This window comes from Stenella coeruleoalba (genome assembly GCF_951394435.1).
Source record: "Stenella coeruleoalba genome assembly, chromosome: 8".
In the NCBI taxonomy this organism is placed as follows: Eukaryota; Metazoa; Chordata; class Mammalia; order Artiodactyla; family Delphinidae; genus Stenella; species Stenella coeruleoalba.
The window spans coordinates 51,076,568-51,103,529 of NC_137154.1; the positions used below are offsets into that span (position 1 = coordinate 51,076,568).

The 26,962-nt window shown below is 47.8% G+C and overlaps 1 protein-coding gene across 5 annotated transcripts in view; it reads right to left on the reverse strand.

The window, feature by feature from the left end:
• Positions 1–7,614: 7,614 nt before the first annotated feature.
• FAM168A (family with sequence similarity 168 member A) overlaps positions 7,615–26,962 on the reverse strand; it is a 195,467-nt gene continuing 176,119 nt past the window's right edge. For 4 of the 5 annotated variants that reach the window (XM_079928532.1, XM_079928534.1, XM_079928533.1 and 1 more), the window contains 6 exons: positions 23,392–23,418; positions 18,138–18,263; positions 11,457–11,599; positions 10,442–10,616; positions 9,000–9,130; positions 7,615–8,275 (listed from right to left, as the gene is read on the reverse strand). In XM_079928532.1, the coding sequence (XP_079784658.1) occupies positions 9,018–9,130; positions 10,442–10,616; positions 11,457–11,599; positions 18,138–18,263; positions 23,392–23,418 (584 nt within the window). In that variant the 3' untranslated portion in view covers positions 7,615–8,275; positions 9,000–9,017. The remainder of the gene's footprint in view (positions 8,276–8,999; positions 9,131–10,441; positions 10,617–11,456; positions 11,600–18,137; positions 18,264–23,391; positions 23,419–26,962) is intronic. The other variant, XM_079928536.1, reaches the window with a different exon arrangement.

Here is a 26,962-nt window from a genome sequence, read left to right on the forward strand (position 1 = left end):
AAAAGAAAAAAAAAAAAGGAAGAAAAGGACATATTTCAACACTAATGGGAACGAGGCCCAAGGAGAGGCTGAAGAACCAAAAAGTGACGGTTCATGGAACCTGGGGAGGTGTGGAAAGGGACACCCTGTGGGAGGCCCAGGCTTCACATAGGGCAGAAGCCATGACAAGGGGCCGGCCTAGCAGCTTCAGAGAAAAATCCCCGCCTGAGGGGAGGCTGAGCTTTGAGATTCGACCTCTCCCTTTCTCTCACCTCTCTTAGGGCACAGGCTTCTCTCTCTGGGGCTTCTCAGGTGGGCAGGAAAGGGAGGGCACCTCTGAGGACCCAGGAGGCAAAGCATCACCTGCTCTAGGAGAGGGGAGGGAAGGAGACAGGCTGGACATCAGGAGGAATTTTCCGGAGCAACAAAGGTTGCCAAAGTCTAGAACAGGGTGTCTGTCTGTTGTAGGGGACCAGTGGGCATCACGAGTGCACCCCGGGGAATGTTCCCTGGGGCCGCCGTGGTGCGACTGGTGTCCCTACTCACCAGCTGTTCAGCTGCACCTCAGGGTGTGGCTTCTCAAACTTGGCTGCCCCCTCAGCCAACCAACCCCACTTCACCGAGGACTTGTGTGACACATTGAGATGAGGACGAGACAGTGCCCTGGGGGAAAGGGGTGGGAGGCTGAGCCCTCCCACTCTCTGGCCTCCTTTCCCAGGGGGAAGTTGGACTCTGGTCTCTGGATGCCCTCTTGCCTGGGGTGAGGCACATACAGATGCCAGCGACGGTGGAGGCTGAAGCTGGGTCTGGGCTTCCCGGGTTAGGTAACGCATACCCCATCTCAGTGCTGGGCCCTGGGGTAATAAGCACTGCTCCCCTCTAGACCACTCCCACCACCCCAATTTCCTGCTTGCTGGAAGGTAAGAGAAAGACTAGCCCTGGCCCCAGTCTCTTGTCCCTGGAGGATACTGAGGCCAGCTCCCAAAAGAGTGGGATGAGTTGCTGAGGGATCAGGTAGGGGTGTGTCTGATACCCTTGGCTTTTAGGGCCCCCACCCTCACGTGGAAGCTTTCTTGGCTCTAAATCCTGCTCTTGAGCAAGGTAGGCCCAGGCTGTTGGCAGGGCTGGGAGCTGGAGGACACGGTGGGGCCCTGGGCCAACCACTGAGGACAGTTCTGAGACTGCCCTCTCTCACTCCATAACCCCTCCTCCATGGGCCAGAATGGTGGGTGCTGGGGCCCCGGTCTCTGCCTTCCACCTGCTCCTGGCCCCCAGCCCTGCCACTGACCTGGAGCTGAGTCCTTGGGAAAAATCCCCTTCCTGTGCAGGGGAAGAGAGCCCAGCAAGGCCCTCCCCTACCACACCCGACAGCGCTTTCTGCCATCACAAGGGAGGGAGAATAAGTTTCCTGTCAGGTGAGGACAGGAGAGGAAACTGGGGAAGGCATTATGGAGGCCCAGGGTACGGTTTGGTGCAAAGGGCTCGAGAGTCAAGAGTCCTGAGTGTTAGTTACAGCCAGGTCACTTAGCCTCTTTGGGCCTCAAGTATTCTCTCCATTTGAGGAAGCTGAATACCTGGAGGCTGGGAGAGCGTGGACTGCAGGGGCCAGGCCCTAGGATGGGATGGTGGCTGTGATAACCAGGGAGAGGAGCCCAGGCCTGGACAAGAGAGAGATGTTTAGGATGTAAATAAAACTGACAGCACTTGATGACCATTTGGATGGAGACCATATGACTGCCTTCAACTGTCCTTCTGGGACTACAGACCACACTAAGCCCTTCCCTTGGTTTCCCACCTGACCAATTTACCCTTGGAGTGAGTACAGGCATTGCCTCCTCCAGGGTGGGCAGGAGAATGTGGGGCTTGGGGCTTGGTGCCTGGGCTTTGGAGCCAGACCAAATGTAAGTTCCAACTCCGCCCCTCACTAGCTCTGTAACCTTGGCCGAGGTACTTACTTAACCCTCCTTAGCTGCCCACTACCAAGGACAGGGCTAACAACAGGGCTCACCTCCCATCCTGCTGTGAGGATTATGAGTTGCGAAGCATAAAGCACAGTGCTGGCCACATGGTGGGCACTCGGTATCACACACCTTAGTCCAGGTGCCGACGGCCACTTCCCAGGCCCAACTGTGAGTCCCAGGGCCTCCCCGGAGATGCAGCGTAGGTGTTACCTGACTGGTGAAAACAAGTTTAGGATCAACTTGGGAAGAAACCCAGGGGACTCTCACTGGCCCAGGAGGTGTCTGTGTCCCCCTCCCCCAAGAACCACCAGTCTGGTCACCCCAGACTTTTTTTGGAAATTTTTTTAATAGTTATTGAATGTTCTACAGCTTACAGTAAATATCATAGTTACAAATTCTTGGCTTCAATCTTTCAGAGTGATCACTATCTGATCTTCAAAACAAAACGAAACAAAAACCCAAAAGAATCCAAAACAACAAAACAAAACCAGATTTACACTTCATACACACAAGCGAGGCCATGGGGCTTTCCAATCTTTACACTCCAGGCTGTGTTTTGAAAACACCTATAAGTTCTTTGATCAAACTACTTGGAAGACACTGGTCAAAGGTTTATTATTATTATTTTAAATGTTTTTCTTTTTAAAATGTGAGTTCCAATAAAATTTAAAAATTAGATTCCAACCTGTAGGTTAAAATGAATTAAAAAATACAAAATCATATACAACGCTCTCTCACAGGGATGGTACATGTCACGAGAACAAGTTTTCTCTGTCGTGTGACATGAACAGGGATGAAGATACCTTTTAGTCAGGAGATGGGAACAGGCCCTTGGGCCTTTAAGGGTCACTACAGACAACTCCACATTGCTAGAGGCCTGGCCTTACATCCCCTTGGGTAAGGAAGAGCTGGAGTCCCACCACAGATCCAGATAATCTGGCTGACCCAAGAAGGTGGTCTTTGGGCAGTCCCACTCTTTCCCTGACTCTCAGGCATGAGGAGGAAGGCTGGAGCCTGGAGATGCTGGTCTTGCTGGGGTCAGGCCCAAAGATGACTTCACCCATTTGAGTCCTATGGGCTGGTACTTATCAGCAAGGCTGTTATATCTGTTCTCCTCAGAAAGGAAAATACCCCCTCTACCAGGAGCTGGACTGGGTACAGGGCCTCACTGCCACAGCAAGAATACCCAGGGACTACGCATGCAGCCACAGGGAAGCAAGAGTTCTAGTTTCCCTGTCTGGCTCTGTGACAACCAACCCCAATCACCTAGCCACTGGGCTGGACTCAACAGCATGCAAGATAGAAAATACCCATTGGAGAAAGTGAGGGAGTGAGACCCAAGTCTGGCTCAGGCAAGGTTGGTTATGGAATGTTGAAACTGGCCTGTCAGGAATTTTAAAGGCCGGGCCCTAGAACCACGTAATGCCTAATTTCAGAAACAAGTTGTCTAGGAGAAGGGAACATGGACAGGTAAAGGACAAATCCTGCCACCAGCCTGGCACACCCATAGTAGGCTGAGCTCTCAGAGGCTCAGGTGTGGAATTAGATGTTAGCCTGGCTGGGTCTCCTCTGCTGTGATCCTGCTTTTGGAGGTAGGTCTGGCCTGGATTCCCCTGGGGCTGGACACGACTATGGAGCCTCCTCACCTGCCCCCTCCGCTGCCCAACCTGCCCCCTCCGGATTCCCAAGCTTGGCAAGCAGCTGGGGACCACATATCCTATAGTGATGTGGAATACAGCATGGAAAAGCAGAGCTTCCACATACTTTCACTCAACAGCAATTGAGGAGAAAATGCCATGGTGACATCTAAATGACTGCTTCAACCACAGTGCTGGGGCCAAGAGCGCTCCAAGACCCATGCCATCTAGGCCCTCCCTCTCTGGCCACAGAGCAGAGTTGAGGATCTGATATGCAGGGCTCCAGGCCTGACTCAGCCAGAGTCCTGTCTGTACAGTGAGGACACCAGAACTTGGTGATCAGAGGATCTGCACTACTTTTATGCTCCATGTGATTCATTTCTGAAGCCTACCCAGAACAAAGCCAGCCTCTCCGAAGAAGCACTCCCAGATCTCTGGGAGTGGGATACCTCACACTTTGGGTGCCCAAGGGTCAGAGTTGGGATAAGGAGATAGGACTGCACAGTGTCTCTCTAGATCCTGGTCCTCACCCAGGGGAAAAACAGGCCCAGAGACTTGAGTCAGATGTGCTTTTGGCCATTCAGGGCTACACCAGGTCCCCTGGAAGTGCCAGCTCGCCAGGTCTGGACAGTGGGCAGGCTCTCCAGGGTCAGAAAGTAAGGGTACACAGGCTTCCCAGGGACATGGGTCTTTCAACGGACAGGTGCCTGGGGCTGCCCTTGAACATGTCTTCAGTCCTAAACCTCATGACCCCAAAATGTTTTGCTCAAGTTAAGCCTTTTCTTGCAAATTCTCATCCTCTGGGTGCTACCATCTGGATATGCCTCTGGGTTCCCAGGGCTCCTCATAAAAATCTGCTCAGTTGGCAGGATTGAGCTCCCCAGGTTTCCGTGGGGTCTTCCTCTGTTTGGGGGCAGATAGGTAGCCCATCCCTTCTGCATGCCTGCCACCCAGACCCAGCAGGTGCCAGCAGAAAGCAGAGGATTTAAACAGTTCAAATCTTGGCTCTTTCTCTTATGAGCTGTGTGACCTTTGGCAAGTCTCTTAAGCCTTCTGAGACTTAGTTTTTCCATCTACAAAATGGGGATTTTTGGCAATCAATGTTGAAGTACTTTGTACACAGACAGAAAACTCTGGACAGGTGCGAGTGTCCTTTTTCAAGATATAGGAATGGGATACGTACTTTTGGGTCACTGCCAGGAGAGAAAGAGGAACAGCAGCAACTGCCCTGTCTCATGGGGAAGAAATTAAATACATTTTTCCAAAACGTGGCAGAAAAATAAATTCCAGGCTCTTAACCACTTGGGGGCACTCCAGACTCCAGCTTCCTAGACCCCAGCCTAATGAGGAGGAGCCAGGTAGAAGTGGCAGAAGCCAAGAGGGTTGGCTGGTGACTGGAACCACCTGTACCCCTGACCCTGGCCACCAAGCCTGTGGTACTAGGGAGAGGCAGTGGAGCGGGGTGGAGAGAGGGCTTTGCTGGTGCCACGCTGTAGCTTGCTATGTATGTGGGCACACCCCTTGTCCTTTCTGGCTTGCTGGCCTTCCTACAATGGCAGGGCCCTTCCAGCTCTGACCTCTGTCCAGCTTGACCACTGGGCCATCCAGTATCTTTGGATAACACCCATGGTACCTCCCAACAGACGCCTGTGATCCTACCAGGTGTGCTCTCATCCTACCACAGGCACACTACTGCCCCTGTTCTCCTGGGCTCAGTCCCTCTGCAATGACTCCCCAAGCTTGGCCAGGCTTGTGGATCTCTGTCAAAGCAAAAGGGTGAGGCCAGCTGAACTGGGACTCCAGTGGCTCAGGCTGAAAAAGGGGCACTGGGCCTGGGCTCTTCCAGACCACAGCATTTTCACACCTTGTTTTTGCCTTGGGGCCTGTCTTTGATCTTGAATTACATACTAGGGCTAAGAGAGGGTACTGAGCATTGATGTTTCTGTCCATGAGCCGTGTGTGGATTCAGACTGCAGGGACAGAGGCAGCAGGCTGGGATTCAAATGGCTCTGCCACTTATGAGCAAGTCACTTTGCTTTTCCAAGTCTCCGTTTCCTCATGGATCAAATGAGAGAATAATCTATTTCACAGGGTTAAACCAGATGATGGATATGAAACTGCTTTGTGAACTGCGAGGTACTAGATGTTAGTTTTTACTTACTGGTATAGAATGAACAAAAGTAAAAAGGTCATTCCTAGATCTCCTCCCTTTTTCCTTCTCTCTGTGGTCCTACCCTAGCCCATCTGGAGGCAGCAGGGTTCAGGGAAGCTTGTCAGGATACCAGCATTCTGCTCACTTTGGGCAAGTTCCCTTTCCTTTTAGAACCAGTTTTCTCATTTGTCAAATGGGTGTAATAACTCTGACCCTTGCTCTCAGGGCCAGTAAATTAAAGGCTGTGAAGTGCTCTGAAGTCTATGAGGCACCTGACAAATGCAAAGGTTTCCTATTATTATTATAATCATTATTATTATTTTGGCATTTTCTAAACATGTATGACATAATCTAAAACAACCTTCACCCACCCTTAGAAAACCAGAGAGTAGGAGGAGGTATTTGCAAAAAATGGATTAACACTGGAAAACTTCCTATTGTTTTAAAATGAAACCTCTTCAGCACCCCAGAACAGACCATTTAATTTCGGACAGCTGGGCTTCTCCTTACCAGTGCTGCATTTCCCTGGAAAGCCAAGAAGGTGGGCCCTCAACTCCTGGCTCTGGGTTGAGGATGCTGCTGGGCTTTGCCCTCCTGGGAACAGCCAGATAGCCTCTGAGGTCCTTCTGGCCCAAGGGCTTCCTGATTTTCTCCTCCTTTAGGGAGACACGGCAGGTAGGGGTAGGGATTATGTCCAAGTATGCATGAATTTAAAATGAAGAGAGTTATTTAAAAGTTATAAATGTTATCAATGATTCCATTCTGTACAGTAAAATGTTCCTCTCCCCGCATCCCCAAAGGGGCTGCTGGCCCAGCCAAGTGCTGGGAGCAGGGGGACAGTGCTAGACTACCGGGCTCCTGGCTGAGACCAGTGCGTCCCTCTTCTCCCAGGAGAGCCTGCGTCTCCTCCTCCTCTCCTCTTAGGATGAGAGGCTACTGTCTTAAAAGCATGGACTCCTTTTCAGCCATCCCTAGGGCTGGAGTCAGGTATAGGATGAGAGTTCCAGATGTCTTCACAGAATTTCCAAATGCTATTTCTTCATTTGCAATTTCTGTTCCTGCCATCTGCCCCCATGTCACCTCTGCCCAGTCTTCAATCCCCGCCTTTGGAATCCAGGGAGGGAAAGAGCAGAAACAAAAGCCCAGAGACTGTTCCCGAGCTCACCAGGTGTGGGCACTGCTGACTTCATTTTTACAAAACCAAGCCAATCCATCCCTAGGTAAATTTTCATGGCCAACATGCCCCAGGCAGGAAGGCTGCATTTAATGCTGATTTACTGCAAGGTCTAGGGAAGTCCTTTCCGCTTCTCTGGGCCTCAGCTTCCTCATCTGTCAAACAGGGGAATGGATGAGATGGTTGCTAAGGTCCCTTCAGTTCCATGAGTCTATGAAGTGTTTATTGCTATTGCTTTTCCTTCACTATCCTGACCTTCAGAGCTGCCAGCACCCGCCTGGAATGTGGTTCCTTCACTGTGGCCATGAATGGCACAAGGTAACCAAGAACTTGGCCTGTCTGCCAGCGCCATGGACAGACAGGTGAGCCCTGGCAGTGGGAAGGGCAAAGGGAAGGGAGAGAAATGCCATAGGTTTCCACTCTAATCAGGAGCAAGCTCCTCATCAGAGTGGATCCATGAGGGCCCAGGGGCCAAGGTCTGGATTACACAGGGCACCTGGCCTTCCAAGGCTTTGGGAGGCTGGGATCCCACCACCCTGCAGCTGCTTGGTAGGTCTGAGGTCAAAATCACCTTCTGAGGAAGTGCCAAGTCAGTTAACATCACTGTGCAAGTTAGAGGGTCCAGGCCCAGACAATTTGGCCAGAGACCTTACCAACCAAAGCCAGCAGGCAAGCGCCTCTCGACCCTCTTCCCTCTTCCTTTCCATAGTGCCCTCCCTCCCCCCACCCTCCCCCAAGTTCTCCCAAAGAAAGAATCTGGTTTTCCCAGGTTCTGATCTGGGGTATTATTAAGCTGCTATGAACACTCCTACCTAATCAGGTGGTTTTGTTCTTGGTCTGTTGCGATGGTTCTCAGAAGAGATTTCATTTGTGTCAGGACATGGTAATGTCTTAAACTAATCCTGCTTGAGGAAAATCAAAAAAGAAACAATCCCCCAGAGATGTGGCCTGCTCAACAGCTCTGAGTTCCTACCCTGGACCTGAGGATCACATTTCTCATGCTCTTCAAAGGAAATTGCGCCTTCAGCTGAACCACTGCAACAGACCCCACTCTCTGACTGCTGCTAGACTAGGCTCCCGGGACTGGATTCTTGGGGAAGAAAAGAAGAGCAGAGAGGATGTGCCTGGTCAGGTAGGAGGAGGGCTAGAGCTGGAAGGGCAGTGGCTAAAAGGGGGACAGTGGGGAGAGGCAGGAGATTAGAAAAAGCAGCTTTTACAAAAACCGAAAATAAAAACCAAAACCGTTAAAGATGCATAAAGTGACCCTTGCACTTCCGTTGTCTCTTCTTGCAAATAGAGGTGGTGCTGCTAGGGAGCTGCTCCAGCACCTGTGTAAGACTTGAGTAGTTGCATACAATGTGTGACTCCAGATCTGGGGGAGGAAGGGGAAGGCCGTTAGTGACAGTGATATCCCTGAGGCCACTTCAGGAAGCTACTGGACCCCCTCCCCTCATGCTGGGATCCCTAAATGGAGCCCTCTGTGCCTTCCCAGTGGAGCTGCCTGTTTCCCGTCCAGTGCCAAGAGCTCCTGGAGGAGGAGGGCGGGGGAGATGAGGAAGTAGGGCAGAGGATTTTCGAATCCCTGGAGCCCTGCAGTTCACTGGCACTGCCTCAGCAGCTGCAGAGGGCAGCAAGGAATCTGGTGGTGGGGATGGCCCAGGGTTTCTGCCTGGCCCCAGTCAGAGCCAACATCTGACTGAGGTAAAAGTTCATTGGAAGAATGGGGCCCACAGGTAGAAGACGCCTGAAGACGGTATGGTAAAGAGCACAGAATTTAATACTAGAGGATTGGAGTTCAAGTCCCAGCTTTTACTGGTTAAGTGATGTTGAACTATGTATTTATCTGTAAAATAGAGCTAATGATCCTTATTTCACAGAGCTACTGTGATGATCATGAGAGAGCATACGTTAAGTATCTAGAATATATATAAAGTTACAGCTATTATTAAGAGTGATATTACTGAACCTGGAGCAGGAAAGTAACTGGTAACTGTCACCTGCCCCTTGCCGACACCTGCGCTTCAGACCAAGACAGGGGCTTTGAAACAATTCTGTTTTGTCACCCTCCTACCTCTCCCACCCTGGGCCCCACTCACTTGGATGGGATGCAGGCTTTACCAGTGCGGGGGCACATAGCTGTACGCAGGGGTCCCTTGGGCCCTGTATGCTGGCATGGAGACAGGGTGTGCCCCAATCGCGGTGTGCTGGGGTGCAGTCAGCAGGGTACCTGAGCATCCAGAGAGAAGAGTAAACCTGATGAGGCCGTCCCAGAGCGCTGGGATGAAGAGGATGAAGCCACAGCCTTTCACACAGCTGCTGCCCATCCTTCCGCATCTTGCCAGGGGAAGCATTCCTCATGCTCCAGGACAGTCACTCACTCATCTTCAGTGGCCTCCTTTCACCCTTCTTTGTATGCTCCCCTCACTGTACCAACATCACACTGAGTGGTGATCGCTGGTTCACATCGTTGTGTCCCCACTAACCTAGTTGTTCCTACGGGTAGGGTTCTGGTCTGATCTATCAGTATTTGGTCCCCAGGACCCAACCAACAAGGCTGGCACCCAGCAGACATTCAATAGCTTGCTGACCTGATCTGGGGAGTGAGAGGCCTCAACAACGCCTATATTAGGGGGCAGAATAAAATCCCAACTCCCACCTCCTGTCCACTCAACCCCTCATACTCTCTTCCCCCAGAAGGTGACCTAGCTGATTCTTTGAAAGTTGGGTCTCTAAAGGTTATTCAGAGCCCTCCTTTCTTCTCATGCCTTTCTTTTTAATGCCAGTTCATCCAAAGACTTCCCTAAACCTGCTCTTCCTCTGGCATCTCTCCCTGCCCCCATTTTCAAGGTTCCCAAAGGGCAGGGTTTCTGGAGTAAGCCAGAAATGGAGAAGGGGTCTTCTTGGACTCCTGCTTCTCCTAAGCCTCACAATTAATTATTGGACAGGTCCTTAAGCTCCTGCCTGCTAAATAACATTGCCCTATGCCCTCCTTTCTGGAACCCTGCTGCTACCAGAGTCCTAGCATCATCATGTCTCCTCTAAACCAGAGCTTCCCCCTGGCTAAGCCTGCCTCCACCTTGCAGCCAGAGAGAATGATTAAACCAAACTCCATCTCTCCTCTGCTTAAACCCCTTTCTATCTCCCCATTACCTGAAGGTATTCAAGACTCTCCACCACTTTATCTCTGACAACTATTCCAGCCACCCTTCCAACTCCATGCCCCTATTTCCTAAGTGATTTAGACCATTTCCATTCTGTGAACGTGCTTTACCCATGTTTTTTACCCCTGGACTGCCCTTCCCTTTTTCGTCTCTCTGGTTAGCCTCTGTTCACCCTTCAAGGCCTAGCTCAATAAGTCCTCCTTGGTGAAATCTTCCCCATCCCTGTGGACAGAGTTAGAGGGTCCTCCTCTGTGTTCCTAGAACCCCCAGGCATAGAATTCTTCATGCTTTGCTACAATCGATTCCATGACTGTGTTCTCCACTGTCATGAGTTCCTGGAGGAAGGGGATGGACACCAACACAGATGTTGCCCTTACCTGCTGACATCGCCATGGTGGTGCCGGCCACCATGCCCATGGCCACACCATTGGTCCTGGGAGCAGCGACAGGCGCCGGGTAGATGGCAGAGGGAATGCTGTTGGGCTGGACGACCGTGGTGTGGTGGATGACATGGGGCTGGGCAGCATACACCGGCTGTGTGTAGTAGGCTCCCTGGGGGAAAAAAGGCTGAGGTCACACAGGCTTCTGGAGAGGAGGGGAGCCTGTCCCAAACCCTAAGGGATGGGGTCAGAGAAGCTCTGGCCCAGGGACACAAGGTCTGGGGCTCTGCTTCTGTCTTCTACGTGGCTGTGGACAGTTCAGTGCTGGGCTCAGCTTCTGGTCTGAAAAATAAGGCTTGAACCCTGTCCTGCCTCGCTCCTAGGGCTGCTATGATGATCTACTATGTTTATCTTATTGCAATGTGCTGCTTCTTAGACTGCTTAAAATACAAAGGTAGGGACCACGATCAGTGAGTGAAGAGGGCTGTGGACGAGGCTGGTGAACGTCAGAGCACTGTGCATGTGCACACATGAGGGAGTACTGGTGGGAGTATCATACTGGTGTGACTGCTGCCATTCTACATACTGGAAAAATGTCATAAATGCAGAGCACTTCCCCAAATGTCTCTTACTATCTATTTCCCTGGAGGCAAAAAAGGTTGAGGATGGAGACAATGGTCTGAGGTGACATCCCACTGCCTGGATCACATGACTGCTTTGTGCTGTCACAGCCCCACAGGTCTGCTGACCTTTGGGCAGAGTAGACAGGGCGTCCTGGATCATCTTAATCCAGAGCTTCTCAAATGTTTTTGCTAAATAATAACAAGAGCCTCAGACTGTGGACTGAGGTAGACTGGGGGAGTGTGTAGACTGCAAGGTTATTGTTTTAATGACACAACCGCGACAGCTCATCAGAGCCACGAACTCTCTTCTTCACCCCCCTCCACCCTACCCAGGCTGGTGGCTCCTTTACCTGCAGAAGAAGTGGTCCCGGGCTTCTACATGTACCTACCTGGGCATACAGATTCTGCTGGGGGTAGGCACTTCTGATGGGATACATGGCCGTCTGATAGGGGTTGGGTGATGGGGAGTAGGGGGGCGGAGCAGTATTACTCTGGGTCGGTGGGACCTTGTATGGTGTCCCCGCAGTATATCCTGTACCAAGGCAATAAGAGAGACTTTCAATTAGTTGGCAGAACAGCATCGCTGGAAGGCAGCAGGTCCCAGTCAACGACTCCCCAGACAAACATGGGCTGAATCCAGGCTGGAAACACAGATGAGAACAGACAGAGAACAGGGCTCCACCCAGAGAGCCCGGGCCCCAGAGGCAGCTCCCTCAGTGGCTGCATGTGTGGCATCTTTTATTTCTCTGTCTCAGGGCTCTGATCTATAAAATAAGAGGCTGGGACCAGATGATCTCTTAAGGGACCCTTGCAGCTCAAACAGTCTGGGACTCTGAGCCATGTGCCATGAGACAGGCAGGTGTGCATGGACGGGAGACCCTCAACCAGCTCGCTCTATACCGCACTCTCTCTTCTTGCTTTTCTGTCTCCGTACTCAGCACCTCAGGGCATCCTCTGCTGCTGCTTCTGTCTTGCTTTCTCCTGTATTCTCTCTTTTTCTCCTTTTATCTCTCTCCCTTTTTGGACTGCCCTCCACCATATTCCCCTTCTTCCCTGCCAAGTTTTAAGGTGGAAACCCCACTGAAAACCCCATTCAGAGACCCTCATCTTCTGGGATGCTGAAAAACTTTGCTCTACACAGCTGGCCTTTCCTCCCCTCCTGGGGTTTGGGGGAGGGCCACCACTGTCTGAAAGACTGAAGTCAAGGATCAAAAAGGTTCACATCGACCTGGAACCCAGGCCATGTGGGGTCAGCAGGGTGGACTGAAGCTGGGTAGGGGCTGAGAGTCAGGCCTCAGGAAGCTCACAATCAGCCATTCAAACAAATTGTGCTGCCTTTGAATTTTCTGGAAAAGAGAGTCAGATCCTAAGTTCGCAGGAAAAACCTGAAACATGAATCACTCAGGAACAAGACTGTGTTCTTAGAGAATCACAAAATGGAATGATTCTTTGGAACCCAAGTGATCATCAAGTAGCCCCCACTCTCTTACTCTGTACTAGGGGATCCTGGGGTTCAGAAAGAGCAAGTCTTTTTAGGAACACCACCTTCTTTCTGAGTTGAAGGGACAGTGCCAAGGGATCCTGGCTTTGGATGTCCAATGGGGTGCTGCTGGGGCTTCTTCCCTGTCCCCGTCCTGGCTTGGTCTGGCTGACACATCACTGAACCTCTCTTGGCCTCAGGTCTTTCTCCTACAAGATGCTCACCAAGGACCCTTTCAGTAACATGGGGCTGTTTTTACAAGAAGGGACTGGGGCCAGAGTGAAAAGAGTGATTTACTGGAAGAGAAGAGGTCCAGGCTTCAGGCCAGGATTTCCTCCAATCTGCTGTGACTACTGGCAAGTCTCTGGGCCTTAGTTTCCTATTTTGTAAAATTAGAAGGCTAAGAATGAAGATTTCTTCCTGAACTAAAATCCCATTTTTCTGAAGACCCTGGGTCTCTTCTACCCTAACTTCTACCAAGTTAAAGCAAGCTGCCACACAGTCACAAATCTCTCTCAAGTCACACCACAGCTTTGGCATGGTGACCCCCTGCCCCTGATGAGCTACTCAGAAGGGTATGAGAGCTGTTATTTAGTCACCACCCAAGGCACCACCGAAAAGCTGTCCTGCCCTCTCCCCTGGAATCATGTCATTTATCTTTCCACCTGCAGACCCATAGTTTGTTCCATGAGAAACTGGAGAAACTGATTTTGTGGTCAAATATGCTTGGGAAATAAGTAGCAATGGGGCTGGAAAAATACATTAATGAGAAGGTAGCACTGATAAGAACTAGAAACTAACTGGAAGTGGAGGTACGAGTCAGTTGAGGAAAAAGTCTAGAGCAGGTTCCTCCAAGTTTCTAGATTGTGCAGCTAATCATGAAATGTGGTCACAGGAGGAGAAACAGATACTGTGGGGAAGACAGGGAGTCTAGGTTTGCAGACATCTAGAAGGAACTATTTGAGGTGTACTCACCTTGGAGACACAGTTTACTTGTCTGTAAAACAAAGGGGATTCTCAAGATGGGTGTGTCCCAAGAGTATACAAGGGATCCTAAGTGTTATTTTGCCACCCGCCCCCGCCAAAAAAAAAGGACAAGGAGAAGGTGGGAGGGAAGGGGGAAGAGGGGGAGGAGGAGGAGAAATATAAAATAAGAGAGAAAATAGGTTTTATTCCATGACACTGAGAAGTTTTAAAATGATAGGATGAACTGTGAATCTCCAAGATAGGGATATGCAGGAGACTGTTTCCAAATTTGTTTTACCACAGGATCTTTTATTCATCCTATTCACATTTAAAACATGCAAACTACAATTTTGTGTGTGACTGTAGCTTGTTTTGGTAAATCAAATTTTACTGTAACACAGCCATGCCCATTCATTCACATACTGACTATGGCTGCTTTACTGGTAGAATGGTAGTTAATGGCAGACATCGTAAGGCCCCAAAAGCCTAAGATATTTATTATCTGGCCTTTACAGGAAAAGCCTGCTAACTTCTGATTTAAAGGAATAAAACAGGTTATGGGGAGTCCTGCCAGAGTGGAGAGCACCTCTCTTCCATGCAGGAGGGCAGGACACCCCTGAATCCTAAGATGCCTGTCTCTGAAAGCTACACAGCACAGGGTTGTGATTATAAGTAGTCTGGAGCCAGACTGACTGCCTGGGTCCAAACCCCAGCCCTCCTACTTAACAGCTGTAGAATACATCTGTCTCCTCATCTATAAAATGGGGATAATAATAGCACTTACTTCATAGGGCTACTGTGATGAATACATTAACTAATAAGTGCAAAGCCCTTAAAAGAATGCCTGACACATTAAAAGCAGTTCATAAAGATTAGCTATTATTCTTTTCTCTTTCACTGTATAGAGAGATAGTAAGCTTCCTGTTCTAGGGGGTATACAAGCAGAGACTGGTCTGAAAGATGACAGTACATAGGAGGTTAAACTAGTATGACTTTTATGGTGTGATCCAGCTTGGAACACGGACTCCAGGATTCTAAGATTCTAAAATTTGATGGTTTAAAATGCCATGATTTTAAGATTCTTTAAAGATAACAGGCCAACAGTGCTGGTGACTTTCCTTTATGCTGCCAGAGAATGTGTGCTGAAGTTTTATCCTCTGAGGAAGCCTGCACTAACCCTCTCTGTCACAAGGACAACCATCTTACAAAGTGTTGAGATTATCCCTCTGAGGAAAATCAAAAGGTTCCAAGAGACTGCAGTAGAATTTGGTTTCCACATCCAAGAATAACCTTGTCTACAAATGTATCCTTTCTTCATGTTATGAAATGAGACACACACAAACTCAAAATACAAATCAGTAGCCAAAACACACTGGGTGGCCGAAAAGATGATGCTGGAGAAGAAGGCCTTGCCTATTTGTCCAGACAGGTTGAGAAGGGAGAAGCAGAACTGCAGAGCTAGAAAAGACCTTAGAGATCATCAAGACCAATGCAAACGTTTCACAGATGAGACGCGAGCAAATGAGCAAAGGCTCACGAGGACCCAGGACTCAATGTTCCCTCCTCTGACTACAGTGGTCCCAGTCCTGGGCTCTGTCAGCGATTCACGTCAATTCTTCTCTCAAGGAATACCTTCACTGGACTAGATAATATCAGAGGACCTTTCTAGTGCTGATATTCTACGTTCTGAGCATTTCAATGGGACTTCTATTAGAAAATCATTGCAGAGGACATTCCACAACTGACTGATGGTCCTGTCCATACCCCTGAGGATCACTGGAAATTCCCCTGGGGCTGTAGCCTGGGCTACCTTGGGTATCACAAAATTCAGGGTTTATTACCTTATGCACCTAAGTTTAAAAAAAAAAAAAGCCGTTGGATTTGATGCAAACAAAAATGAAACAAAACCAAGTCAAAACAGAAACTCACTGATTTTGCTCAAATGAACTTAGATTCAACTCACTCACTCAGGGCCTGGGTCTCCTGAAAAGAGTTCTACCTCCGTCTGAAGGTTACAGAATTAGGACTTTGGAATGCTATACCTTAAGGACATTAGAGACTGGAATTCAATCCTCTGCAATTCAGGTGAAGAACCTAGAGCCCAGGGGAGCACCAACTTTCCCAAAACTGCACAGCAAATCAGTGCGGGGCTGGGCCCAGAGTTCAGGGCTTACCATGCCCTGGGCAGAGCTCGTTTCTGAAATTATACGTCTCTGTAGTCCAATCTTGGACATTTGGTATATTGGCCTTTGTGTCTTCATTTCATTAAAGGCAACATTGTGTGAGAGGAAAAAGGAATCTGATCACTAGCAGTCCCAGCCCTGACTTATGAAAGAGGCTTTGTTTATGGTACCCTGTTCTTTCTCTCAGGTTGCTAACCATAATTTTAGACTCCATCAAATAGGGTAATAAAGAGAGTGTATACATTAGCAAGATAAAACTTTTTCAGCCCTCTCTTCAATCCTTCTGCACTGTCATAAATCTTTTTCAGTTGTAGAGCCCCTACCACCTTCAAACACATTGATCCTCACATGAAGGATGCCTTTTAGACTGATCAGTTTATTGACTATCAGATTTATATGTCTGGACAAAGCTCTATGTATGATTCTTGCCTTGACCCCCCAGTCTCCTTGTTGGCAGCTGAACAAGAGAGTGCTGAATAAGTAGAAGGGAGACCTAACTACAAACAGGCTTAGCAAGTGTTAGTGAAATTACATTGAATTTGTCAAAGTGCCCTGAGCTTTCTGTGGTATTAGAAGCCACAAAATCTGTGTGCTGGGAGGAACTCTGGTGGGACATAGGAGGACCAGTCAATCCCACCTCTATTTACGGATTATAAGAAAGAGAGCACATCTTGGCCCTTTCTAGGGACTGTGATAGCCTGTGAGAGGACAGTGGGATATAGCTACTGGACTTTTCAGTGGAACTTTAGGAAGATGTCAACATAGTGGAAGGCAAGGCCTTCTAATACTCAGACTTTCTCATTGTGGAAAGGGTTGCTTCTGGAGGGAATGAATACTCCATACCTGGAGATGTGTGAACAAAGGCTAGTTGGCCAACTACTGGTCTGGGCAGCTAGAGAGGAGGCCCCTGAAAGAGTGGAAGATATTGGGTATACAGCACCAAGGTGATAGAATCAGGAGCCTAATAGCTAGAGAGAACCTTAAAGATGACCTAGTCCAACCCACTCATGTTACATTTGGAAAAAGCAAGGTCCAAAGCACAGACATGAATTATCCAAGGTTACACAGAACCAAGTCTAGAATCCAACTCTTTTGGTCTTCCACTCCAGGCTTCTTTCTGCTACACTACAGCAGGTGTGTCTATATGCATCTACCTCCATATGTGCAGATATAAGACAGAATATGCATGTATATGCCCATTTACATATATAATATCATAGGTACCTGGAAAAATTCCCTACTGCTATCATCCCTCTCTTACATAAGAGTAAAACTAATCTCAAGGAAAAAAGTCAGTAATAGAAACTTAACTTGGGTGATACACTTTTCTAGTCGTGCTGCTTACCAGTTGGATGGCATTGGGCATATTACCTTTCTGAGCCTCAGCTTTCAAACTGGAATAAAAATCCACCCAAATAGAACTATAGTGTAGATTAAATGAGAGGGTGATCATGAAAACATATTCTGCAAAAGGTGAGAGTTATGTTGTATAAACGTAAGTTGATGTTGACCTGAAGGGGCAATGATAGCTAAGGAGAAAATAACATTTTAAAGAAAAATTTAAAATACAATGTATTCTTCTAATTTACTCACTTAATAGGTTAACACTTCACTGAACCCCAGACCATCGGGCCTAGTCTGCAACATCCCTCCGAGGGCCTGTGCAGCCCTTGCTGGCACAACTTAAGAGACTGGCACTCACCACATCCAAAGCCAGCCACTCCTCTTTCGGACAACTGCAACAAGGCACGAAGCTTTTCCTCATACAGAGTCAAAATGCCACTCAGTCATTTCTAAACACTCGTCCTCATTTTACCCAGTGGAGCCATTTTGTGTTAAAAATCAGATGTGAAGGTGAAACCATCAGTCACTCTACTGAGCCTCAAGTGAAGTGACCAATCTGACAGGCCAGATGGTTTCCGACCTTCACGAGGACTTCCTGCACATACCTTGCTCTCACAGTGTAGCCTCCACGAGGGCAGTGTTTCTCAAGCAGGGGGCAATTTTGCCCCTGGGGATATGCACAGGACAGCCCCCCCCAGCCAAGAATTATCTGCTCCCCATGTCCACAGTGCTGAGGTTGAAAACCCTGTGCTAGTTGGAGGAACCCCCTCTGTCCAAAAGTCCACAAGACTTTAAAGTGCCCTCTGTCCTTCCCTTGAAATGCAGTAACAGTCCTTCCCTCATCAAACTCATTGGCCAGGTGAGTACTTCCTTCTCTCTCCCTCACTGCTTTGTGTCTCCTCAAAGCAGGGTGTGTGATCAAAGAGGATGACCGTTTCTATATGAGGAGGGCCAATTTTTTGGTGGGTAGGAGAGAGAACCTCTTAAAACAGTGTCCTATAAATGTCAGTTTTAAAAGTTCCCTTTCCTTTCTTCCTAAGAGCCAAATCAGTCCCAACCAAGGGGAACAAGGAAAGGAGGAGACAGGCTGTATTTACTGAAAGCCGCAGAGGATGCTTGGTAAGTTCGGTTCTCGGTCCCGGTGTCCACTGGGAGGTGGAAGGTGCCTTCAGTGCCACAGGAAGACGAGTTCTGTGGCCAGGCCTGTTTCATCAGCAGAGTTGCTTAAGGGAAGACACAAGAATGGCATTAGGCAGAAATAGGAAGTGGGCACCACCAATCACAGACACAAAAGCAAGGATCTTGAGCTGGACGGAAACATATAACCCAAGGGGCCCTGTTCAGACACACAGGATGGTTCAGCTTTCTGAGATGGGTGAGTGGTTGGGAGGAGTGCTGAAGTGACCTTCTGAACGATTTGAAACTGAGGAGACCTAAGCTTATACTAAGTAGGGGAGTCAGGATTTTCTACCCACTACCAAACCCATGAAAATGCTTATGAATACTGCCTTCTACTGCCTGACATTCTAGCCTAAGACTCTGGGATACTCCTTAGCCACCTGGTCGTTAACGTGTAGCAACTCGGAGCCTTTGACTATGTACTGGGCCAGATCAACTGAGTACCCCTTTATATGCCTGAAATCTCATCTGGAGGTGTATTTAACAAATTGTTTTCAAAGAGCGACCCCAAAATACTAATAACCACATGACATGAACCTTGCTGGACTGCCATCTCCTCTAAAGGGACTGAGCTTTGGTGGCTTACAAGGCAAGGCTGTCCAGCGGGACACTACCTGCAAACCTCTTCTCCTGTAGACCTAGCCAGGGCCAGACAAACCTCTTGCACCTTTTATGTCTCCTGCTGAGGTGCTACTGGTGCTCCACCTGAGATATCGCCTCATGAATTAGAGATGATCTTTTGGGCCACTAAGAAAGCAAATGTCAAACTTGGGGTAGGTGTGAAATAGAGATGAGGCTCAGTTTGAAAGAAATCTGCAGAGACTTCCCAGGCTGACTCAAAGCTCAGCTTGAGAAATTTGAAGGATGATGTTTCCTATGGAATAGAAGTGGGGAGTGACTCAAAAAACTTACCTTCATGTGTCCTGTAGGGAAGGAGAGAGGAAATAGGGTTTCAAAGGGAGTGGGGGGAGGGATTGCCTAACATTTTACGTATCTCTCTTGATATATTTTCAAACAATAGAGGGGAAAAAAAATTTTTTTTTTTTTTGGCCACACTGCGCGGCTTTTGGGATCCAAGTTCCCCGACCAGGGATTGAACACGGGCCCTTGGCAGTGAAAGCGGGGAGTCCTAACCACAGGACCGCCAGGGAATTCCCGAGGAGAAATATTCTTGACCCAAATTTCTACTTGTGGCTGAAGAATGATTTTAACAGTATCTTTTCCACTCAGATGAGGTCTTGGGAGACATGGATATGGGGTGTTTTAAAGTATATTAGTATTGGCAACAGTTGGATATACGTGAAACATTTTAACAAGGGGCTAGGTAAGACAGGGTGGTATGAGAAGCAAGTTTGCCTATACCCTCTCATTCCATCAGGACAAGGATAATCCACCTCCAGACAGATCTCCATAAACTCCTCTGCCTGTCCAGGTAACAGGAAATGCCTCTGGTTCCTTCAGTCATGGAAATACTGGGGTCAGAGGAAGAGGTCAAAGACTACTGTTTTTGCTGAACCAAGGATAGAAGTACAGCTGTTCTGGGCTGACTGCGCTTGCATCAATGGCCCGCGATACATACAGCGGATGCTGAGAAATGAGAAGGAAATCATGGGCAGGGAAGTGACACTAAAAGGAGAATTCTGGTAGAAGAAAATGGAGATCCAGCAGAATTCCCATGCAGAGTCCAGGGCCTTTGCTGGACATTACAACATGACTCTGCAGACAACACAGGAGGAGGGCAGTCAATTTAAACAATTATCATGGGTTTCTTTTCCTGGGGGGCAGGGATGGGTGGAGTGGTGGGAATTAATAAAGGACCCAATTAGTGTTGAAAAATCTTATTAAGATAGCTCCAGATTTAGAATCTGCCACTTCACGTGGCTGGAAAGCCCTGGCCACCTAAAACAACTCCCTAAAAAGTGAAACATGTAGCTCTGAGAAGTCAGATAGAGCAAGCCCAGGCCCTCAAGACCCCACAGGAATCCACCAGGGAGCAGGAGGCCTAAATTTGGCTGCTGAGAATTTGGAGGACCTGTTCTGGTCCAGTTTTTAACCCAAGTGGTGCATCTTTACCATAATTTTAATCATGAGCCAAAAGTCTGACATTAGCCTAAAGGACTGTGTGACAATTAAAGTAAGTAAATCAAAATTAACCAAAGAGTGACTGAGGCCTACACTGCACTCAGCACTGAGGGGAGCGCCACGGTGGACAGGAACACACGTGGGTCATGGTCACCGCACACCAGGTATTTATGGTCTAGCTGGGGATGCAACACAGCCACACGCCAACCAGAGAGTGAACAAGACAGCATTACACACAGTAAAACAATGTTCCAGATTAACCAGGAAAGAAGCAAGTGTGACTGTGCCTTTGATTATGTGTTTCCCAACTGAACAAGTGAGCTAACCTATACATGTTCCTGAAGAAGTGGGTATTTTCTTCTGGTTTCATTATAAAGAAAACAAATACTAATATCTTCTATATTTTTCTGTATATATGAATACATAATAATTTAAATAACTGGATAAATATGAAGGCTGAAAACAAAAAACAACAAATAACAGCTGTCGACTTGACTTCCTCATTAGTTAGCTATACGTCCACATACAATTCTAAAGAAACCCATTCTGCTGCTGGTAGTGATTCAGAGCTCAGCTGTGGGATGAAGACAATCCAACTGAAGCTTTTAGAGGCGTGGTAATAGAGGACGCTGCTCTGACAGGTATGCCTGTTCTTGGGTGCCATGAAAGGTACCAACTCCTAGAAATGGTCTATATTTTGAATAAATACAAGTGTATATACGTCAAATATTATTGAGGTGTACGTTTGAGACTACGTACTTTTGCACTTTATGTAGTACTATATATGTACTATTCCTCAATTTAAAAAAAGAGAGAGCGAGAACCCATGGCAGTGAAGGGCCACGGCCCAGTCACAGCATGCGGCCCACGTCCAAGTGCTGGGTTGTTCACATCCCTGGACATGGGGCCCTCACGCCCTCTGACACTTGAACAATCTGTTAAGCACACTTACAAGGAGGAGAGGCAGCAAGGGACCATCATCCTGAACAATGTAGTAAGTCAGGAAATCTGAGTTCTAGCCTGGGCTGTGCCACTTATTAGCTGTGGGACCTTGGGCAAGTCACTATACCTTTCTAAACTTCAGGTCTGTTGTCTCATAAAATGGCAATAATAACCACTCCTTGATTGCTTCATGGTATTGATTGTGAGGATCAAGGATCAAATGTCAGCCAGTCTTACAGTTTCTAATTCTGGTGTCTGTCTACTCTTCCATCCCCACAGGTGTGGACAGCTCCAATGGAAGCTCTCATCACCTCTTACCTGAATTATTGCAACTGCTTCCTCACTGTTCTGTTTGTTTTTAAACCTGCCAATTCCAATCTCCAAGCTGCAGTCAGAGTGATATTTCTAAGACCTAAACCTAATCACAAAAACTTCTTTCTTAAAAACATTCCATGGTTCTCCATTACCTAACTCCTTGAGTGGCACTCAAGGCCCCTCGTGATCTAGTCCTATGATCTCCCTAGACTCACTGTTCTCACTCTCAAACCCTACATGACAGCCACACAAACTGTTCACCCTTCCCAGGCTATGCCAAGAAGCATCACTTCTCTGTATTTTTGCTCACACTGCTCACTCTTCCTGGCATGTCCTTCCCCAAATACCACCTGGTAGACGTTTATTAATCCATCAACCAGGAGCTGAAGACTCACCTCTACTATGAAGTCCTTTCTTTTCCCCACTTCTTGATCACAGCCCCCTCATGTATCCCACTTGGTTCACTATCCCAGTTCCTGTGATTCTTAGAAGCCCCTGTACTTGCTAGTTTGTCCATCTCCCCCGCTAAACTTTGAGCTCCTTGAAAACAGGAACCCTGTCTTACTGAACTTTGTATCTTCAAAGGGCCAGCTTAGGGTCTGGGACAGAACATTTTGTGAAGAGAAGAGTTCCATACACACACTTTAGTATTTCTATTTCAGATGCTATAACAGGAGAGGTGAGGAGGCAGGAGAGCTTCTCTCACTTCATATGGAGTCTTCTGTTCAAGTTCATATATCCTGAGGCAAACAAACACGACTCCTCATAAACAATAAGAGAAACGGGTCTGTGACTAGAAAAACTGAAAGAATAAGATTATAAGAGGGCAACCTGTTAGCATTTAAAGGGACCTCAGAGATCATCTGGAATAAAACATTTTATCTATGGCCTGGAGACATTAGCAAATTGCCCAAGATCACGCAGCCCACAGCAGCAGCAAGAAGAGATTTTCACAGCTCATCTCCTAAAAGATGTGCCACACACAAATTCAATTTTCAACATCCAAATAATTCAAGGTTAAAAGTCGAGAAAGTGTGCAGAGACTTTACGAAAACATTGTCCTGAGCAGCCCAGGTGAGGGTGGTGAAAGCAGCAAGTCCCTCCTATGGTCCCTTCCTGTCTATGACAAAAAAGGACCTAGTCAAGTTACACTGCTGGGACCCTCACAGGTGCCCAGAAGTTCCCGTGGTGCCTTGGGCCTGGAGTCCACACTGCCCAGAGAATCCAGCTCTGGTCCCTGGCTTATTAGCACACTTGACCCTCACCTCTCACCATCCAGGAAAATGCCCCCCAAATGAGCCAGAGCTCAAGATCTGGGCTAAGGGAATAGATTGTATCTAAAGTTAACCAGGTCTTCAAACATGTGAGACTGCCAATGGAGATGGAAAGTCTGATCGTGGGGCAGACTGGTGTTTTGCATTCTTACAGGCATAATCCAGGTACTCCTCCGCAGGGGCTGCCATAAAGCCAACAGAGGAGCCATAGAGACCCAGGAATTTTTGTTCACTTGTTTGTTTGAATTCAGCAGCCATGTGAGGGTAAAGGTTTCCGACCTAGGTCAGATGGGACCCCAGAGGTGAGGAAGGGGAGAGACGCCTTTTAGTGCCATGATCCTTCACTGCTGCCCTAGGGGACGGTTCGTGTGTGTCTCCAACCCATGATTTTGCACCATCAGACATGTTCCTGCATGCTTCAGGAACTGCTGCTGAGCCACCTGGGGGAGCCCAAGCCTAGGGGATGGGATTTGGGGAGGGAAGGAGAGGGGATCTACTTTTGTTACGAGATAACACATTCATAGGCCATAATACAGATGAGGAAAAATAGCTCTCCTACCATAAGCTGAATGCAGGAACTGAAACTCTGTTGGATAGAAATGTTAGTTGAAATTACCACTAAGAATCTGTGCAAAGTAGTACATATTGCAGTTACAAAAACAAACTTTGTCTTAAAAAAGCAGTTTCCCCCAGGCTACGCAAGAAACAGTGAACGCAGAGGGTGTAAAGTACCTCTACCCTGGAGAGGGTGACAGACTTGCCATCCAGGAAAGCCCATTCATTGAGGAAGGGTATGTCCTTGGATGCCATGACATCCTCCAGGCAGCTGACCCAGAAGCTGCCTGGAAGTATGTAAGTCCAAGTTCCTGCTCTTTGCTTGTCCATGCTAAGAATAAATTTCAAGTCTCCCAAGCATTGCAAAGGGACTTCACACATGACAGAGGCTTTATGTGCTAGAGGAGGTAAAGGTTCAGGGACAAAACCAATCATCTTTGGCCTCTGAAGAGCTCTGTTTAAAGTCCTAGAGGGCCAGGACCAATGCAGAGGCACTTAATTCCCTGAGACCTCTGGGAGAGCGTGGTGCTGTACAAGGGGCACAGACTGTGGGCAGACAGCTTGGCTTTGAATCTGAGCTCCACTGCTTTTTAGCTGTGCAACTTTGGACACGTTATTTAACCTCTCTGAGCAAAACTGAAGGCAAGAAGCTCTAACTCACAAGATTACGGAAAAAAAATTAAGATTTGTGACAAGACTTGCATGGTGTCTGGAACATGGCAGGTGTTCAGAAAACTCAAATTCCTTTTCCCTCCCCTTCCCCAGGTTCATCATATGCAAAATGGGAGTAACTGTACTTTACAATGCTGCTATGGAATCAAGTGAGACAACAGATGACAATGACGGATAAACAGATTTTTTTGTGAGGAGGTATTTCATTTTTACCTATATTAGTTATCCTGTTTATCCTTTCCCTTCATTTTCAAGTCAGATTACCATTAATATGACCCATCTTTTGGTCTCCAGATTTTGAAAACAAGTCTCTATTGGCTCTGCCTTCTGCAGGGCCAAACAGTTCTTAAGTAAGATCCCTGAAGTCACTAAGAGCTTGGAAGAAAGCTTCAAGTACCCACATTGCTTTCAGAACCAATGAAGGAGTGAAATATTTCCCTGCATCCTGGATAGAGGACATCTTTGGGTATTTAGAGCTGCTAAAAATAGCTCTTTCTGAAGCAACTTCTTGGTCTTCTTGAAAAAGCTGAGAGGAATTTAAACCTGAGAGCCTGGCTCCTTTGCAGGCTTCTATCCCGCAGGCATCTCTCAGCATCACAAACAGCCAGCTCTGGAAGGAAGCTGAGAGTACGTACACTGTCCTCTCTGACCTTGAGTCAGCTCCTCCACTGCAGTCAGGAGACCTGGTAGAAGCAGAGGCCAGCCTCCCAACATATGACACGGACCAGCTGTGTGTATGTGTAACTCCAAAGGGAAAAGGATCTGCCCAAAGTCACACCAAAATCAGTAGCAGAGTTAGTGCTATAACTCCAGTCTTCCAACTCCCAGTTTGGGGCTTTCTGACACAATGTGCTAATACCACCCCGTCTAGTGGACTGTGTGAGAAAATGGTCTGGGTTGGTTTAGTCACAGCTTAGAAATACGTTGACTTTTCAAAAGTAAAATTGGGGAAAATCAAGTTAGACGTGGGTTGATATTTTGTGTGCTTTAAAATTAAAACTTAATCAGTACTTTACACATGCCAGGAGCTTTCCAATCTCTCCCTTCCCCACGTCCCCACAATCTCAGGCTCTTCCTGTCTGCTCTCCCTTTCCTCTCTAATCTGACTGCTCTAGTCTAACACCTCAATTTCTCTCTAGCCGACTGCAACTATAATGTTGTGGTTAAGAATGCATGTGGGGGGCTTCCCTGGTGACGCAGTGGTTAAGAATCCGTCTGCCAATGAAGGGGACACAGGTTCAAGCCCTGGTCCGGGAAGATCCCACATGCCGTGGATCAACTAAGCCCGTGAGCCACAACTACTGAGCCTGTCTGTGCTCTAGAGGCCATGAGACACAACTACTGAAGCCCGCGCGCCTAGAGCCCATGCTCTGCAACAAGGGAAGCCACCTCAATGGGAAGCCCGCACACTGCAATGAAGAGTAGCCCCCGCTCACTGCAACTAGAGAAAGCCCGCGCGCAGCAACGAAGACCCAACACAGCCAAAAATAAAAATAAATTTAAAAAAAAGACCCAATGTAGCCAAAAATAAACAAATAAGTAAATAAATAAATAAATTAAAAAATGAAAAAAAGAATGCATGCAGGGACTTCCCTGTTGGCGAAGTGGTTAAGAATCCACCTGCTGATGCAGGGGACACAGGTTTGATACCTGGTCCAGGAAGATCCCACATGCCGTGGAGCAACTAAGCCCATGCACCACAACTACTGAGCCTGCGCTCTAGAGCCCGCAAGCCACAACTACTGAGCCCACGCGCCACAACTACTGTAGCCTGCGCACCTAGAGCCCGTGCTCCACAACTAGAGAAGCCACCGCAATGAGAAGCACGTGCACGGCAACAAAGAGTAGCCCCCGCTCGCCACAACTAGAGAAAGCCTGCGCAGCAATGAAGACCCAAAGCAGCCCAAAATAAATAAGATATAAATAAATTATTTTAAAAAGTCACAATTGCCAAATAAAACAAATGGTATTAAAAAAAAATAATTACTAAACAAGAAAATGAGGGTATTATCATGACATTCCAGGCCTTTCCAAATCTGGCCCTTGCACATCTGTAGTCCAGATTCATCTGTTACACCGCCACCCTAGAGCCTATGCTTCAACCATTCTCACTACTTCAAGGTTCTTCAGTGTCACTCCTCACACCTCCATGTCTTTGCCCAGGCTCTACTCTGCCTAGAATGCCCAACTCTTCCTCTGTATGTTTAAAAGAATGCCTCTTAACAGCAACAACAAAAAAACAATCAAACAAACAAAAAAGAATGCCTCTTACTTCTCCCTCAAGTCTCCACTGCTAGGTCCTCTGTGAAGCCTCCCCTTACACCCTCAACCCCAGGCAGAGGTTGTTCCCTCCTCCACTTCCTCTCCTCTTGTACATATTCCTTTTACAATATTCACCACACTGTACAGCCACGAATCTGTTCACACGTCAGCTTCCAAATGGACTGTAAGCTACTTCAGGCAAAGACAGCATCCTTCCTTTTTTCTATTCTAGTGGGGAGGACATTCAGCAAATAAATACTTGTTGAGTAAATGAAGAGGAACTTACATAAAACCATCTACGACCATGAGGTAGGTGTAGCACATTTCTCAGAGAGGTGAGGTAACTTGTCTAAGGACTCACAACTAGTGAGTTGAGTAATCAGGATTCAAACCCAGGACTTACTAACTGCAGAGCCCACATTCTTTCTCCTGCTCCTTGAGTATTAAAGCACCAGCTGAGAGTGGCTTGTTTTTTTGAGCGTGGGGGTCAAGATGGTGGTAAAACCTCTGCATTGCTCCCAAACTGAAACAAACTTCTATACTTTCAAATCTATTTCAACCTCTATCCAAGGAGTGTTGGGCCTTTATTATTTTTGAAAAACAAGTTCCTCGCTGCAGCTTGAAAATGTGGCAAGTCTCTC